Raw genomic sequence first — 19,383 nt, 5'->3', positions numbered from 1 at the left:
ATTTAATCTTATTTACAATTAAGTGAATATATGAACTTTCAACAAGTTTGGAATTTTATGTTTAAACAAAAAAACACATTTAAAAAAAATGTACACTTATTTGTTATTTATGTCAAAGCAAGTATAAATTATTTCTAACTATATCTTAATTTTGTTTTCAATACCATTGATAACACGTGAACTAATATTAGTTTTTAAAACTGAAATACTCAAGGCCTAATCCTGGAGGTAATGAGAAAAAGTAAGATAAGTTATTTTTTGAGCATCTTATAAAGTTCCAACATAAATATAAGAGAATTATAAAAATTACACAAATATGAAACCACAATGAATGTTTTTAAGAAAATAAAAATTAAGATTAAAAAAATAGGGTCGAAAAAAAAAAAAGTTAATGAATTAATTGGAGAAAGAAATTAGTGAAAAGAGCATCCTTTCCTCAAGAGAAATAAACGGGACATCTCTTGTCCTTGAAGTTGGCCAAGAGGGTACCATCGGAACCCACTCCCACGTCACAATTGGCGTGCATTGTGTGCCGCTTGCTCTCCCACGACGAAATCTTGAATCTGATCACAGATATCAATTCCAAGCGGAACACCACGCTACCGTCAGCCCTGTCGCTCTGGAACTCCGACCAACTGTCACTACTAACGGTCAACGAGGCGCCGCTAAGTTCACCGTCCACCTCCGTCGTGTTCTTGGGCTCTTGATAAAACGGAAAGAGTAACGGCGTGTAGCCGATTTTCTGGTCCCGGTAATAAACCGCTCCGTCCATGGACTCATAGTTAACCCCGATGTTTTGGTTGGCGTTTCGCGCTGTTACGTTGAAGGTTATGACGGCGTTTTCGAAGCCGGAATTTTGGGTGAGACCGGGCATGTTGAACTGGTGGATGTGAAACCTGGGCCTGTGGGGCCGGAGACTGAGCCAGAGGATGAAGGTGATGAGGCCCACAATGAAAAGGAGGCCCAAGAAGGTGGCGCAGATCATCTTGGAGACCCGCGTAGTGAGGCTTTCGTGGACTCGATGGACGTAGTAGCGAACCGAGTGATGCCGGTTCAGTTTCATGGGTTTGGGGTTGGGACCGTGGACGTGGTGAACGGGTATGTGGTCGTTGTTGCGCATTTTGGTTTGCACAACGTTGGAGATGGTTGATGAATGAATGGGGATGATGGCTTTGATAAATGAAGTAAGTACATTGGAGTTTGTGGTTTTGTAGTAAAGAGGGGAGAAGAAAGAAAGAAACGGATTTTGAGTTTGGTATATGGCGGAAGTAAAGAATAAGAACTTTGTCTCTTCCTTTGCATGTCCTCGTAAGTAAGAAAAGAAAACAATTTTTATGTGTGCTTTTGCCTTTTGCACCACGTTTGGGGAATTCCAGCTCACTTTTTACCTAACGCTTACCTCAAAGGACCGAGAATAGCTACTACTTCATTAAGACCATGATTAATTCGCTCGCTTTTACTTTTTACGGATGAATGTTATTTGAACAAGGTTAGATACTATTTAAGTTTCTATTTTCATTCATTTTGTTTATCATAAGATTATTTTTTTATATTTAATACTATTCAAATTTTAAAAATTAAATTCGTAACGGTAAGGTTGGTCTTATTTGAATGATTTATTTAATATTTACATAATATAAATTGAAATTAATTTAAATAATTAACTTTTACAGTGATATATGGTGGTCTCGACTTCTTTTCCAAAGTAAATACACGTTTCTCTTTCACCATTTCTCTTATTTCTTCCACTTCAATCACCTTCATCAACACACATAACTCGTCATTCAATATGTTATAGCTATATAAAAAAAGGATAAAATTCAAGAATGGTGGATAAGGCATAAAGGTTTCGTATGATGTTGTCGGAGGTATATACGAATTCTAGGCAAGGAGATGAAGGGATGGGGACCCTTCTGTACTAATATGAATACAGTATACGTTATTAAATAAAAAATGCATTATACGTTTGGGGTTTCCATGTGCCTGTCCAATTTTATATTTATGTCATTGCCCGACTCACAAGTAACCAATTAGGCACGAATTAAGCCTCAGATAAAAATACATACAAAGTATGAATCGATTTAGCTACAAAATACGTTATGGGTAAGGTTCAATTACTTCTCTATGGGAAAGTTCGTATAAATTTGGTATAATAAAATCGTGTAGCAGAAAAAGGAATTATGGTAAAATTTTTAACGTAGCCTAAACAAATAATAAAATACAAATACAATATAATTCAGGATGTATAAATACCCACCATTTACGTAGACATCACAGTAACTAGATTTGCAGCGAATTTATTCTGATATATTTTATTGAAGTTGAATAAAGTTTCCACTTAACGTTCAACTTGGTATCTACGTAACATATTTGGTAATGCTTCTTTCTGCAGGCATTCTCTGAAGTTTTGCCTACCTAGTATGGTGCTTGTTTAATAGTTTAGTCTCCACGTGTCACTCATTGAACTGCTGCTAAAAGGATTAATCTTCTATGGTTTAACTTACTAAAGCGTTTTATGGATAGACATATGCTATAACGAGGGTCTATTTTTCCCTGCCTAGTTAGTTATATATTTACTCCTTTCTATAACATTTTTTATTATTCAATTGTATATAATTTAATTATTCAATACAATTATTTTTAATGTTATTTAAAATTTTATTTTATATTAATTTTAAATTAAATCTGTATATTTATTTAAGACCTATATGTTTGAAAGATTTTAAATCTTCACGGAAGAAAATCACCAGGGCACTTTGGTAGTTGACCTAAACAAGTTGGTGGAAATAAAATAGATAAGAAAAAAATACAAGTTAAAGAAGTATTTGATTGTATGAAATAAAAAAGCGAGAAATTATATAAATAAATAAATGAGAAATAGTATTCTTCTAACTAAAAGCGGAAAATTTTATTCTTTTTACATTTTAAACCATCTATATTAACTTGGTCGTTACATTATAGCCAAACAAGCCATTAAATTTGATTTGGAAATATGCATAAAAGGAATATCAGGCCCATGGGCTCATGCTATTGGTATTAGACAGCCCAATCTGTAAATGAAGAAGTAAGGAACAGGCTGATATCATGGGCCATAGATGCATTTCAACGAGAATCGAAAGCAGCCGAAGAGAGGATCGTGGAAAGGAACGTGAGTAATGAGTGGATAGAAAAGTTACCGTTTGGTGGCAGTATCATTGAAACCAAAGAAGAAAAAGAAAAGCAAAAGTGAAGAAACTTGTGGAAGAAGGCATAAAAGAAGTGAATCCAAGAAATCCATGCAATCAAATGCTTATACAGTCTGTGTTAGGTAATGAGATTGATGATGAAGACATTGAAAGAAAGAATCATATGTTGCGTAAAGAGTTGGGTGTTTCAACAAGTGTAACTTGGTCAGATATGGGAAATTCACTAATCACTAAGCCTATCCTATGATGCAATTAAGTTAAATGAGGAGGAACTATAGCTATATAGCGTTGTAATTGCATGCATAAATATTAGGGATTTTCCGCAGCCCAAAATGCATTTATTTGTATGGAAACATTTTAAAGTTTTGATACGGACAACGACACTTTTTTTTATGTAAAGTAGATGTTTTTAAGGAAAAGTGTTTAAAGTAGTTAAAACCGTGAAATAAGTTATACTTTATTTTTAGAATTCTTATGAACATGAAGTTTAGAGTAATTCTACAAATATCATGTTGATGGTTACATAGGATTGGGTTGGAAGTGTTTGTGCAGTAATCAAAATGAATCAAACATAGCTAGTTTGGAAACAAACTCAAATAACTTATTTTGGGAAAAATCGTTCTTTCTCATGTTGGAAATGAAGCTTCATTGTGTATGGCTCCAAAAATCAACAGCTTTGCGCGATTGACTCCAAGTCTGGACCACCAATGGAGTTATATACTACACGCATTTAGCTCATCTCTAAACAATAGGAGCATTCAGGCATCACGCACCATTCATAAATTATCATAAGTGGATGTGCGTAATCTTTAAATATGAAATATAACCTTACAATTTAGCTTGGCATGAACCATTTGTTTGTCATCTTATTAGTTACTGTATGTGATCGAACACATATATATTTTATTTGTATTTAGATGTATTCGACTCTTATACATATCATGATGGTCTAATCAATTGCATATTGGCTAAAGCAACTTCTCTGACAATTGTTGGCTACATTCATCTATTAACATCAAGATTAAAGCATCATTGGATAATTAAAGACTAATTATGGTAATTAGTCATGTGGACCAGGTTCATTCAAATAAAAAAAAAAAACTCAAAATATAGTATAAATAATACAATACAAGAGATAAATTAAACAAGCATTCAATATTACAACAATTACTATTATTTTATGCATTTAGTTAACTTGAACGTTAGAGTCTTTTCGACAAGCACACTCCTTTCAATCTTGAAGACATAGCATGAACATCTTGACTTGAAGACACGAAGCGGAAAGTCGTCCCGTTGCCCACTATGACCTCCTTCCCAGCCTGCCCCTCCCTTTTGGATTGAGGTTACCATCCAAGTCTTGGAACACTAAGGAGTCTTTGCTAGAAAGAGTTTGAAGGGTCAACACATGTATTTTTGACATGGTAAGAACAATTAAGACTCGAGAAAATGTAAAATTTATAAATAAGACTAGGGTATATTTTATTAAAATTTGTATGTATTCACAAGGCGTTGTGTAGTCCAATTGTTAAAAGCTCTTTGATAGGTTAAGTGGTCACCTGTGTAAATTTTGAGAAAGACATAAAGTTTTATGTTATTTATTTATTTTGTTGATATAAATACAACACGTTATTGTATGGTTGTTAAATTTGTGATGTTTGATATTCTCATTGTGATGTGTTGGATTGTTGGTAAAGATGATTGTTTAGGAATGAATGGATGTGAGTTCAAATCCTAATGAGAGAAGTTCGATGAAAAACCTTTATAGGCTGAAGACTACTATACTTATAGGATGAGACCAAAGAAATACAAATTTTCTTTGCACATAACGACATTAGATATTGACACCGTGGCGTGGAAAATGTTGACTACATTGACCATATTAACATCAAGGCTAAAGCCTCAATAGTAATTTAAGACTAATCATGGTAATTAGTCATATATCCATCCAAGTAAAAAAACACTCATAAAATATAGTATAAATAACACAATACACAAGGTAAATATATTATATATCCATTATTACAACATTTTTTATTATATGATACATTAACTAACTTGAGCGTTACTATAACAAGATTTTGTGGGCTTCATCTAAATTATATTATGTCCAAAAATAATTATTTTTTACTTGTTTACTTATTTAAACCGTTGGAAGTCCCACATTGACTAGAGATAAGGTCAATTTATAAGATATAAGTGAGGTGCAAACCTCACCTTACAAGTCGGTTTTGTGGGGTTGAGTTAGGCCTAAAACCCATTTCTAATATGGTATCAGAGCCATGAATCCGTTGTCGGGCCGCTATTAAACCACCCAAAACGAGATGTCTATACCTCGGCGTGAAGGGGGGTGTTGGAAGTCCCACATTGACTAGGGATAACATCACCACAGAAAATGTTGAAGCTATAACACAACCCTATGCGTGGATGTTCTTTAACTAAATATTAAAGTTTTTGACTTTGGACTTTAGAATGAAGTCACTAATGAGTTGACGCCGTGAAGGTCAGTGAAGTAGGAGAATGGAAAATAAAATTCCCATTATCTATGGAAATTGTTCGATTGCAATGGAACATGTAGGATAACCGTTGCATACGAACAAAACCGTATTTACTTTGTATTTTCTACACTTCTGTTTGTAAGTGCAATAAACTATACACATACAAAACATTAATCCTTTTCAATACATGCTGATTTTCAAGATTTAATGAAAACTGCCATATTTAGAGACCTATTGTCCTATTTTGAACGCAAGATTGATCACGGATAGACAATGAGTGGTTGGCTCAGACTTGTATAGAATGGTTCCAAACAAAGATTTTTTTTTTTTTTTTTGTAATTTGAAATATATGAGAAGCTTTTATGTTACTATTCAATAAAGAAAACAGCTTAAGACTTGTTAGCATGTTGCATTGCATGGCTGTAAGCAAATTAATGCTCTATTGTCATTTGTCGAAATCTTATTCACACATTGATTGGACTACGTACAAATATACTGGTTAAAGACAAATCAGTCTCTAGCCTTTTATTTAAAAGACAAACCGATTTCAAAGATAATGATATTTTTTTCTCTTTGTAAATGAATACTTTATTTCTGTATAATTTTACTATACTGTATCGGTTTTTTAAATAAAATATTTGGCATCGTTTTTAAATAAGTTTGTCAGTTCATTATTACTATTTTGAAAATTATAAACCATTATATCTATTATCAAATAAAGCAATTAGTTTTTCATTTATAGGGATTTAATGTTAAAAATATTTTGTGTGAAATTTTATTCATATATACCATGATGGACGTCGGAAATCAAAAGATGGATTAAACAAGAAAACATGTGTGTTTTTTTGTTGCTAGCGAAGGTTAAGTGTTTAGGACAAACAAATTAAATTATATATATATTGAACTCAAAACTTAACTATGAACTTGGACAAGAATTATTAATATTTTATTTCTTTCTTTCTAGCAAACAACCACGTCCCTTCTCATACGATGATGATGATATAATATGTATTAAACATGTGTGGGTGGGTGATGAAGATGGCATTATATTAATTGTGTAAAGTTTAAAAGAATAAATGGTATGATTAGCCTTACCTAGCTTTTGTGTTTCTGGTTATGGTCTTTTTGTTTCTATAATCAATGAGGAGCCATGGTAGATGACTTTCCCTGAACAGGACAAAGGAATAGGAGGACTAATGGAAAAGAAGATAGACAAGAATGTGACCACAATTTTAAGGTGGATTTTGAACCGACCATATCGCATGCCGATAGATAATGTGAAATAACAAAGAAAAGTGTTACTGTCGTATGTGGAGCTCGCGTGAAAAACAAAATTCTATGAAATACAGAACATACAATTTTTAATGTTCAACCCATTCCCCTCAAACAATTTTCTGTCTTACACTCGAATATAGAAATCCTAGTAAAAGCGAGTTCATCACATTTTAATATTTTCTTCTTTTTATTTCTTTATTAGATTACTTACTAATATTTCTTATCTCTCATGCTGATAACATTTGTTAAAAATTGTATTTGTTATTTAAAAAAAAAAAGAAGCTTATTGATCGAGATAAAAAAAAAAAAAGTGAAACCAAACAAGGGAGATTAAAATATTGATTCTTTTTCTACATATTTTGATGTATAAAATAAAATTTAAAAAAAAAAAAAGTGTGGATAGTATGATTCTTATCTGCAAAATGGGTGGGAAGTTGTCATCCCCGACAGAGGCGGTGAAGTGAGGATGGAACTTGGGAAGCATTATGGAAGCAAACTTATGTTATTAAACGAACTTGTATTAAGTTTAGCTTAAGACAGTGTTTAGCAAAAAAAAACAAAACATTAACATAATTAATACTGATGTGCATTTACTCAATCACCGCGTAATTTAACTCAACTAACCTCCATATATAGGCTAGTGGAATTAATCTGCACTTTTCAAAATGCACGAGGCATTTATTCGTAATTAATTAATGTGTCCTGTTAAGAACAAAAAAAAAAAAAAGTTATATTATTTTTATTCACTTAGTTGCGTTGATATAATATTTTTAAAATAGCTACACCATTCTTTCTTTCCGTCTTTTATTTATCCTTTTCTTTTGTTGTATATTTTATATAGATAAAACTTCTTAACAAGTACCAGAATCTCTGCTATTAGAATATGTAGAATAAAAATATAAAATTTGAAGATTCTTAACCATTAGTTGCTTATAATTATTAAACAAACATTTAGTTTAAAAAGAAAACCCTTATTGATTATGAATTCCCAACATAAGAACTACACAAAGCATGAGTTATATTTTAGAGTTATCTTAAGCAAGGTGCAGCGAACAAAGTAAACTAACACAATATAAATAGTTAATGGAGATTAAATAATAAGAATAATAATAAATAATAATAATTTATATCTGTAATATATGTGATAGAATTGCTTACTTGGCACGCTAGAAAAACTAATGTGGATTTATTATGATAGTGACGAATTTGGAAAGAGTGGTCAGCACTGCAACACATCTTATGATTGACAGTTTGCGTATTGCTATTTTTTCTTAAAAGTCACGTGTATTCTTATAAGAAGAATGAGACATTTGTACACAAAGTTTATACACTATTTCTATAATTCACAATTTATACAGATGTACGTTTGCATTTTAGATCAAAATTTAATAGAAAATGATATTTTAACATCATTTTTTGGCACTATTTTGATATTGTATATGTGTCAAAATATGGTTGGACGATTTCAAATTAAAAAAACAAGCTTTGATTTTTTTCTTCTAAATATACCATTGTCTTAACTTTTTTAATTTAAAATCGTCCAATCACATTTTAACACGTGTGTAGTATCGATATCAAAAAATGGTGTTAAAATATCATTTTCCAAATTTAATATCAGCTTTTAAAATTTTGTTGGTATTACCTTTCATGTTCTTCCAATGTTCAACAATAAAGGTAAAGTTTATCTTCATTAGTCGTTGCTTCATCTCTTATTCAAAATTTAAATCACTTTTCAACCACGTTACGTAAGTTCAATTCCAACGCTCTAATCTACTCTTGTGTCAATCTGATATATTTTAATTTAATGTTTAATATATTTTATATTTGAATTTAAATTTTGTAGTTTAATTTCACGAATATGCTTAAAAATTGATTGCATTTTGTGTGGTATTTAACAAGTTTGAGTCAACAACATTTCAACTTCAGCAAAATTAGTATATCTACAGAAATCAAACTATTAAAAAACTACAAAAGATATGAAAAGACACCAAAATTATAAATTTATGTTTTTTTAAAAATTTAAAATTATCTAATACTAGTATTCAAAAAATTTCAACAAAATATTAATCTTTTATTCTAAAATATTTTAATTTTTTTACATAGATAAATTAGTCTCTAAACATTTTCAATTAAAAAGGATATTTAGTATCTTACCATCACTTCCAGATGTAATGATTGTTTGGTTTAAAAAATATTATAAAAAAAAAAACATGATTGGTGATGAGAAAGTTGGATAAATTATAGAGATAAGATTGGATAATACTGGAATTTTTGGAGTTTTGAAAGGTTAATGATTTGTTTGGTTGGGAAAACATATCTACATCTAATCATGATGATATTTGTTTCTCTTGACCAATGCTATTTTACAGTGTATACCAAATCTACCTAAAATGAAAGGCGTATAATAACCACCCACCTTTTTAAAATTATGTGGCTAGATACACATAACCATAACCGCCAAGTGTTTTCTGTATTAAATCAATATTTTTTAAATTTACCTAAAGTATTTTACTTCATATTAAAATATCTGAGAAAAATTACCTATAATGTCAACAAAAATTGGTTCAATTGTTACAAGGAACGTGGATTCAAAATATATTCCATGTGGCATGATTAAACTATTTCTAATTTCATATCATCATAATTATTTATTTAAAATTAATAATCTGGCATGATTAAAATATTTGTATTTTATTATGCTTTAAAAAAATAGTACCTTATTTTTTATTTATCATACTAATCTAACTTTTTGAAAATATCATTATTATAAATTAAACTTTCAATTTAATGATAAGTTGAGAAATATTATTTAATTAAATGATATTGAGATTAGATTGTGATTTAGATAATATTTTTTCATAATTCATTATTAGATTGAAGGAACACTTCACAAATATTATATATATAATAAACTTAATTTTAAGTCAAAGCTGTTCATAGAGTAAAATTTATAAAAAAAAGTTACCTGTTAAATTTGATTTCTTCCCGTATATAAATAAAGAGTTTGTAATATTAAGAATAAGATTGTCATATTATTATTCACAAAAATATATCCACGATAAAGTTTTTTTTACTTGGTATTTAAGTTTAAGTAATTTTCATAGTTTGACCTATTCAAATTTCTTAATAATAATATTAAATTCTATCAACAGTTTGACTCGAGTGGTAGTATTTAGTTGAGTAGTCATTGTTTCTAATGGTGATAAAATAATTTACTGTGAAAATAAAACATGTTTGAAAATGGGAAAATACTCACACGGTGTGTACTCGGATTTTAAATTATTGGAAGACTATATACAAAAAATAGAATTCGAAAAAAAGATAAGCTAAGAAAAAAATTACTTATTTAATAAAGTTAAAAATAGATGAAGAGAAACTATTTTAAAATTTATATAATTTAATTAATTTAAAAATAATAATAAATGTTTTACGTAATTTTAAATTATTTTTTCTCTTTTCTTTCTTTACCCAACAAAACTATATTAATTTTCTCCTCCATATTTTAGATAGATCAATCATGTCAAATGGATACATTATTCTCAGCTGTCATGTTCTCCAATAGATGAAGTGGTATTATCATAGTTTGAACTCAAGAGTTTTTTTTTTTTTTTTTTTAATCTTGAGCCAAATTTTGATCCTACCTTTTAAATAAATTGAATATATTGTTAAATAAAAAATTAAAATCGTATAAAAATGGATTGGTGGTTGTCAATATGTAAAAATTTTAAATTATTTGGAAAATATATTTTAATTTTCTTTATATATAGTTTTTTTTTTCAAAGAGACTGCTCTTGGTGATCCAAAGAATAACTTAAAACTTGCATTTGAGTGGAATTGATTCTGATTTAGGTGAGTGTGTGTTGCCAATCTTGATATATTACGGGTATCTTGTCTAGTCCAGTAATTATAAATTAAAATTTTATGCAATAATTACTTTATGCAATATTTATTTTGTTATAAACTAAAATTTAGATAACATAGAATTATAAAGGTAAAAGTTAAAGTTTAAGATACAAAGTTTTAATAATTTTCATATAGGATAAATATGAAATATTTAATTATTATACATTAATCATTTTTGTCCCATTATAATTTTCATATAAATAAGGGAAAAGGCTATATTTTTATGACATCACTTTTCTCAAATAGTTATAAAATATATGGATAAGTTTTTTAACATTACTATATTTACATAATTTAATTTAAATTTAAATTTAAGTAAAAAAGGAGCGTAAATGTTTCAAACTAAAAATATAAAATAAACGAGTATCTAGATATTATTATACAAAAATATAAGAGTTCAGTTGTGTAATATTTTGAAAAAATTAAGAAAATATATTTCTCCTTTATGCATTTTGATTTTAACTTAATAATTGACCGACTGAAGAGACGAAATTTTACATTTAATGTGTTTAATTACTATATATCGTGTGCTTTTGATAGTTTTTCTTTTTTATTAATTTGATGATAAATTAGTTTTATTCGTAATGTTGTGATTACTATTAGATGAGTTTTTCACATTACAGTAAACACTATGATTTTTAGAGTTTTTTTAATATTTTTTTAAATCACTATACCATCGTATTGTTTTTATTGACAAATTAAGTTATTTTGTTATTTAACTAAACAGTTCTTATTTTTTTTTAATTTGTAAACTTCAAAAAGTGAATTAGTTGAATTAAAATTTTCAATTAAAACATATTAATCCTTGTTTGTAACGTTATGAAAAATATTTGGCCTAACTAACTCGGAATTTGGATCCTAACTGAAATTTTAGTTCAACAAATTGAGTTAACTGACTGACAGCTGAACTATTGGTCCGTCAAGTCAAAACTCAAGATGACTTGTGATAAATATCTTTATAATTTTTAAAATAGTGAAATCTTTTTAAGGGAAATTGGTACTTGCTGATTAAAACATAAAACAGTTTAAATTGATTAAAATAAGTAATTAATTTAAAAGAATTTGGATTTTAAGATAATAATTATTAATACACGTATTATTCTTGAAGAGAGAAGAGACAAAATTAAGTTTCCTCAAAGAAGTTACTAAGTAGATAAAGGTAAGTTTGTTTTCCAAATTTATAATAACGATAAAAATAAATACAGCAACAATGATTAAAAGAGAATATAGGATTAAGTGCAAAATGGATTGGTATACTTAAAATGGTTTATTGAAACTAATTTCCTTAATCATACGAAAACGTTTATTTAGGACATTATTTTTTTAAACAAAATTATTCCAGAAATGGCAAAAAAATTAATAATCATTATCCTTTCCTGTTCAGCAATATTAAGATTCAAATCAACTCGTTATAATTTATGAGAAAATAAGTTAAAAACTATTTTATATAGTAAAATGTAAAACTAAGCTCCATTTCTTTTGTAATTTACGAATAAAATTAATTTCATTATATTTTATTTATTTATTGATGGATATTTGAAACATTTTTTCACACAGTAAAATTTTTTAATTATTATAGTTTTTAAAAAAAATTGTCCTCTGCAAAGATGTACTTATCTGTTACACGTCAGAGATTCAAAGTAAAGTACATAGGATATAATATAACAGAGCAGAAAAGCAAAGATGGTGGTATAAAGATTAAAGAAAGGAGTCCATTTTGCAATGAAACCCCTTCTTACTTCTCTGTTTATGTATGTCTGCATATCTTTTCTTTCACAGAACAAACCCCACAATCGGCATGATCATCATCATGATGGCGATGTCCTTCTCTCTCTTTTCCCCTTACACTCTTCCCATCCATTCTTTCGTCTTTTCCTCTTTCTTTCTTCCACAAAAAATCACCCGCTTCTAATCAGACAAAAAACAACACTTCTTATAAGTCCATCCATTTCCACAAAAATTTTCACCATAACAAACCAAAACCTTCCTAACTGCCCTTCTACATCTGTCCTTTGCACCCTTTACTCCTTTTCATTGCCATAATCACTTTTCCTATAATCCTGCAACCTAAAGAGGAACAAAGAAGAAATTTCTGTATGTTCACGGGTATGTTCTGTTTATTCTTATTTTTATTTTTCTTTTATATATAATCTTAACCGTTTTGACTTATGGGCTTCGTTTTCATTTGCAATCAGGTGCTGTATAGTTATAGCCTGAGCTGTGCCCCATTTCATAGGCAACTTTTTCTCCTTCGTTATCCCCTTTTCTTCTTCTTTCTGTTAAAAAGTGATGGAAAGGGAAGAAATTCCTGAGTTGGTAAGGATTTCTTTTACGGTTTTTCTTTCTTTAAGACTGTTCCATTGAAAATTTGGGTCTTCGGGTTCTTCGATTTTCGGTCATCACACTCCTTTATAATTCTTAATCCTTGTAGCTTTGTTGACATGGGTTTTGCTTTTGTAGAGTTTGGGTGATTCTTCTTCTCGCGAGGCTTTGGAATCCGAACAGAAGAACATGGGTACCCAGAGAATCTCTGTTTCAGATCACATAAACGCGTTTCAGTATTCAGCTGACGAAGCTGATAGCTTTGTGATCGACATGGATTCCTTCTCTTCCGCCATCAACAAAGATAGCATCAATACTAATTCAAGAATCACAGTAAGATCCTTTTTTGTTCTGTTTTAAATTGTATTTTACCACTTATAATTACTTTATATTAATTATTTGGCACATATTGCAACCAAAACAGGATAGGTGGTGTTTTGTTCTTCTTGCAATTAGTACAATGTACACTAATAATTGGGGCATTAATGAAAGTGAGAAGGAGAACACACGTTATCAACTGTTGTTAAACCTTTTCGGCCATTGAAATCGAATGTCTTTCTCAAGCTCTATTATTATTATTATTATTATTATTATTATTATTATTATTATTATTATTATTATTATTATTATTAATTCTCCACCCCTCAATTCCTCACCTTAACTATAAAATTAAGTTAAAGAAGCGTTGAAAATTTGATGAAGCTATTTAATACTATCATTAAAGTTTCCCCTTTATGTATCCCTTACTTAACTCACCACCCGGAGTTGACTTGTTCAGTTACTCAATATTGGCTATTATACTCAATATTTTTTTCACGTCATTGATTGATTGATTTCAACGGTACAGTTGCAGCGGAACCTTTCCAGGAAAGGATCTCAGCGTGGGGGCGACAGGAAGGTGAATGGCAATGTTACACTTCATGATAGGGATACTGTTCCAACTACATGCTCACCAAAAGGTACCATACACCATTGTCTTTGCGAAAAATTGTGAACTCGTTAATTGTATTATTCTAATCTAAGCTATAGTATAGTATGTTTTGTTTTATTTAGAATTAGATCTTCATTTGAGTCTCTTCATGTGCATTGTAATTTGCAGATAAGTATATAAAAAGTATGTACCACATAAAGAACATATGAGAGGATCCACATATCTTTTTGTATTTTTCTTACTATCCTGGACCGAATGATTCGCCAACTCGAGATTTGTCTTCCTGTATGTCGTGTTGAAGATAATTTTAATAAAACTACAAACAGTCGCTTTTGTTTCAATTTTTTACAATTATGGAACTTGGGTTCATCGATATGCATATTTATTTGTGGACACGGGTGGCAAAATTAGAGGTATCATTAAGTATTTCAGCACCAACCTGTACCTGTGATGCCAAAATGTTTGTCCCCTAATTCTTAGGTCTTATTGCTGTATAACTGTCTGTTTTGAATATACTATAGTTGTGAATAATCTCAGATCCAATGTAATTTAGCTTTCGGAATATAATGACATCAACATGATTAAAAGTCACACTGGGATTGCGTCCATAAAAAATTATGATGGCGGTGAAATTAGTTTGGCCTAGTCCCTGGTAGTTGGAGATTAGTTCGGGTGAAAAACAGGAAACCTACTATTAGAACATGTCAATTAATTAAAGCTCAATGAAATAGAATTCTGGGTCAACCATGTGTATTTCTACAGACATTACAGATCACGAGATAGATATTAATATTAATATCTTGTTGGTAACCCATTCTTGGGGGCCACAGGTATTGTCATTATCAGAAATTCAGACAATATTGTGATGTGGGTTTTATGGAACTGCAGCTGCTCTAGCAGGATCCTGCAGGGCTGAAAAGTCAGCGACGGTAGCAGTAGGGTCCACGCAACATTCCACAAACACACAGGTTCATCATCAGATTACTATTACTGCCAGTAACATGTGCTCCACCAACACCGAAAGCAAAAGTGTAACTAGAAGAAATAGTTTTAAACGACCTTCTTCTTGGCTCCTTGATCCTAGAAGAGTTCTTATTTTCTTCGCCACCTTGTAAGATTCAGCTCTAATTAGCTTCGGTACTTGGCTTCTGTTCTTTCCTTCACCCTATGTTATGTGTCTTAATTTCTCAGCTCTGAAACAGGTCAAGCATGGGAACAATGTTGCTAATATACTTCACTCTTACTATCAGCAAGCAAAGTGCAGATGAATAAGGGGGCTGAAAGCAGTTAGTTATGCCACTGATATAAATGGAACAAATGAAATGATGGGTCGTGTAAAATCTAGATCCTAGGATTGGAGCAAAACTCAGGAACAAGAATTTTGAAGACAAATTTGTAAAACTTTCAATAGGCAACTAAAATTTCCACCACCTTGACGTCAGAATCAGTTACCTGTTGGGGGCTACGAAAGGCAAACTCAATGTCATACTGCACTGTGATAAAGGGGGAAGGAATATATTTTATTTTTTTTTGGTGAATGGAATACAGCAACAGATAAAGATCACATGTACGAGAGTGCTCTATATTTTATTTGGAGTGTCATCAAAGGGCAGAGCGGTGTTGGGGATCAGAAAGTCCCTTTTTGCTCTTTCTACTCCGTCCTTATTTTTATTCCCTGTATCTTTTGTTTAGATCATGTAATGGCAAGTGAAGCTTTTTTTAATGTGTGTAACTTCAATGTTAACTGTGGGAAAAGGTAGGGGAAAGTAAACCAAAAACCATAAGAGCTACTTACCTACAAGCTACAAAAGTAGGCACAAACGACATGCGTGCTAAAAGACGAATTTTTTGTCTGGATGAAACTGTAATCCACGAGTGCCTTTTCTAGGGCCAAAGAATGTCTATATATTTAAGGAAGATTAAGATTAATTTAGTAAATTTTTGTCTGTTGAGTACAGTGGTTTACATAAAATGTAGCATGTCAAAGATATTAGTCACTTGGATCCTTTTCCTTAACAACCGTATTATAAGATAAATGTTTCCGTTGGCACAAGATATAAACAGCCACGCGAGTTTTCGATTGCGGACTTGAGGACCACCCTCAATTACTGTAAGTGTTAAAAATTTGTCCTCAACCATATTAAGAGATCAGATGGGCATGAGCTAACAGTTATTCTAAGGTTGCAGCAAAACTGTTAATCCACAATCCCAGTTAGGTGAACAAACATTAGCAACCCAACCAACAAAATTTGTGAGTTCTTGAATTTCACAATGGGAAAGAAAAACAAACAAACCCCTTACTATCCACCTGCTCATGCTTTTGTCCCGTAGGCAAGTTTGGTACACCAGCAAGTTTACGTAAATAAGGTAAATGACATTAGTTGCTTGGAATGTAAGATTTTAATATGTTTAGTATGTCATGTATTTTTTCTATAAGTGTTGGCAACCAAACTAGCATAAAATATTAAACTCCACCAGATGTTTTAGCAAGAAAATCGATGGCTTACATACCAATTAATATTCCCAGCATATAGCGGTAAGTGTAACTAAGATCCAACAAGATAATAAAGCCAATACTCATGGAGGAGGGATACTTCACTATTTTTGGCGGAAACAGAACTTCCTTTCCCTTGAAAGAAAAGAGCATTCTACTTACTCATTATGCTCCATGAGAAGTTTCACAAAAAGAGAAGTCGCCAGCACTCACTAAAATTTTTGATAGCAGTTTGCAATTCATCAGTAGGTTCACCAGACATGTTCAACTCTTTCTCAGAATCGAATTACTTGTGATACAAGCTGTTGATGGTAGCATTTCACCATATACCTGTAATGATATCTAAGACGAATCTGCTGGTTGCCTGCTAGTTAGCAAAAGAATACCCCCAAAAGTAAGTGGCATATAAAATATAGATTTAATTCCAATTATAAAAATTTAATTTTTATTACTGTAGTTAAACACATCGTATACATATATTATTTTAATCTCTTTTAGTCATTTTATATATAATTTTAAATGTCTTTTAGTTCATACCATCTAAATTTATAGAGAAAAGAAATTAAAATCGTATGTATTGTATAAGGACTAAAATGAACAATTAATAATGTAGGGACTAAGAAATGTTTATTCAATTATAGCGATTAATCGATTAAATAACCTAAAATTTATGAGTATTCAGTAAATTCTACAATATAGCACTATACAAATTTGGTACTTTACAGTCTGTAGTTCAACGTGGGAAAAACATATCATCTCTAATAGCGTTTTGAGATCTTTGACATAGTGCACTTGTTCTTCCTGTCATGGTACAGCCTCAACAGAACAGCGGCAGTCTCTTCTATGGCTTTTCCAGTGACATCTGTGAATAGATAGCAAAATAAGACGTCACAAGCATTTGTCTGAAAAGCTAACATTTTCCAACCCCTATATGAATTAATGTAACATCACAGATGCAGAAATTAAAACTTGAGAAGAATAAATTTGTTACCAATGACTGGCCAAAGAGGGTTCTGAGCAAAGAGCCTTCCAGCGAATTCAAGTTCCTCCCTAACATAACTCATCTCTGAATAAATACTCCTACCATCTGAGCTTAATCCCATGGTTTTAGTCCTTGCACTTCTAATATTCTGCAAGATAAGAGGGTTTATAGTCAAGCCAAAAACCTTCTGTTGATCCACCTCAAACAGAGTCCTTGGCATTGCCACACCCAAAACAATGGGCACATTGGCTACCCTGTACCCCTTCTGAGCCAGATAGATGGACAAGGGAGTCTTGCCGGTGCGAGAAACGCCGGTGAGAAGAATGTCAGCCTTGGCCAGATTCTGGGGAGATGCCCCATCATCTTGCTTGATGGTGAACTCAACAGCTTCAATCCTACGAAAGTAATCATCAGACAGGGGAAGGCCAGAAGCCCCACGAGGAAGGCCAGAGGGAGAAACACCCAAATGAGAAGCAATGGCCTCTGTGATGGGTCCCAAGACATCAGTGGAAGGCACACCCCATAACTTACATGCCTTCTTTGCAGCCATAGCCAATTGTGAATCAGCCAAAGTATACACAAGCAAAGCACCTTCCTTAGCTGCTTGCTTTGTGATCTCCAACAACTTCTCCGTGTCATCAATCTTAACCACAACATCAACAACAAAATTTATATTCTAAAAACAACTACACAGAAACTATAAAGCTTGTACAACATCAGTCACAATAATAAATATTGACATGATTCTTCACTATGTGTATAAAATGTAAATGCAAAAATTAAAGTCATACCATGAGATGATTAAAATTAGTAAAGCAAATATTTTTATTAGATGTTTGCATTTACTTACCCCAGAAAACAAATGGGTACTGACGGGGCAGCCACGGTCGACCAAACAGTAATCGAACTGACCCAAAGCGGCGTTAACGCAATGTTCAGCTGTCCAGCCGGTTCCGTCGGAGACCATGTAGATGGACTTGACGGTCATGACATCTGCGCCGTCCAAATTAGCGGCATCGTCTGGGTCCACCGGAAGAGGAAATTGACTTAGAGGAGTGTTGGGTTCCGGTGGTTGGGTTCGGAGAGTGGAACGGTCAAATTTCTTCCCAGACCGTACGGCTCGGGCTCTGGACCATCGGTTCAGCTGAGGGCTCCCCTTGGGTCTCCCTGAAACGGCCTTCGACCCGGTTTGGTCGTTTTGCGTGCACGCTACGATTTGAGGAACAGAGGGACATAACCGTGAAATTGGCATGGCTTACAAAGTGCTTCCGTTTTCTTCTTTCTCCTTGGCTGGGGAAAGATCAGGATAACGAAAACATTGTCAAATACCAACAATTGATTTTTTTTAGAGAAAGACGTGTGATTAGTATTATTATTATTATCGGGCTATACTTATTTTCGTAACCTACTATTTTACTTTGATAGTTTTATTTTTTCTTTTCATTTATGTAACTGAGATCAACAATCTTATTGCAATTCTCTACTTCTTAACATCAATTCTCTCTATCTTTGAAATTCGGAGCTTTGTGCAGTTTGTTTCGCTTCGCATTCTTGCTTGATGAAGAGTCCTGTGAGATTCCTGAGCACCGCCACAAAATTTTCTTACTATTAATTTATGGTCACCCATAAAACCTTCTTAAGATGTAGTTGGGCCAACTTTGTGGGCTGCTATTGTAAAGTGCAAGAGTTAATTTTAATAAAGGGGGTTCATCCCTACACCTCCCCATTTCTACCCTCTACCTCCCCAACTTTCTTCAATTTTTTTTATTATAAAAGTAACCTTTTTACTTTTTTTT

At 31.7% G+C, this 19,383-nt stretch overlaps 3 protein-coding genes across 4 annotated transcripts; 1 reads left to right on the top strand and 2 right to left on the bottom strand.

The window, feature by feature from the left end:
* Positions 1-278: 278 nt before the first annotated feature.
* LOC106771612 (protein NDR1-like) lies at positions 279-1,313 on the bottom strand. The gene has a single exon (XM_014657609.2). The coding sequence runs from the start codon at positions 1,118-1,120 to the stop codon at positions 437-439; it is 684 nt and encodes a 227-aa protein (XP_014513095.1). The 5' UTR covers positions 1,121-1,313; the 3' UTR covers positions 279-436.
* An 11,239-nt stretch (positions 1,314-12,552) lies between these two features.
* On the top strand, positions 12,553-16,049 carry LOC106772745. 2 transcript variants are annotated; one of them, XM_022785669.1, is made up of 6 exons: positions 12,553-12,964; positions 13,054-13,174; positions 13,319-13,513; positions 14,028-14,139; positions 15,000-15,222; positions 15,303-16,049. In XM_022785669.1, exons 2-6 carry the CDS (start codon positions 13,148-13,150, stop codon positions 15,337-15,339), a joined length of 594 nt encoding a protein of 197 aa, XP_022641390.1. In that variant the 5' UTR covers positions 12,553-12,964; positions 13,054-13,147; the 3' UTR covers positions 15,340-16,049. The 2 variants fall into 2 exon arrangements, with proteins under 2 accessions (XP_022641390.1, XP_014514807.1); XM_014659321.2 differs by having other exon boundaries at positions 12,557-12,964; positions 15,314-16,049.
* Positions 16,050-17,196: 1,147 nt separating this feature from the next.
* LOC106770993 (probable pyruvate, phosphate dikinase regulatory protein, chloroplastic) lies at positions 17,197-19,185 on the bottom strand. Its single transcript, XM_022785667.1, has 4 exons — positions 19,072-19,185; positions 18,438-18,877; positions 17,597-18,230; positions 17,197-17,467 (listed from the first exon to the last, which is right to left on the bottom strand). Exons 2-4 carry the CDS (start codon positions 18,837-18,839, stop codon positions 17,364-17,366), a joined length of 1,140 nt encoding a protein of 379 aa, XP_022641388.1. The 5' UTR covers positions 18,840-18,877; positions 19,072-19,185; the 3' UTR covers positions 17,197-17,363.
* Between the last annotated feature and the right edge of the window lie 198 nt (positions 19,186-19,383).

Source organism: Vigna radiata, chromosome 8 (genome assembly GCF_000741045.1).
Source record: "Vigna radiata var. radiata cultivar VC1973A chromosome 8, Vradiata_ver6, whole genome shotgun sequence".
Taxonomy (NCBI): Eukaryota; Viridiplantae; Streptophyta; class Magnoliopsida; order Fabales; family Fabaceae; genus Vigna; species Vigna radiata.
This window is presented reverse-complemented; position numbering and strand designations above follow the sequence as displayed.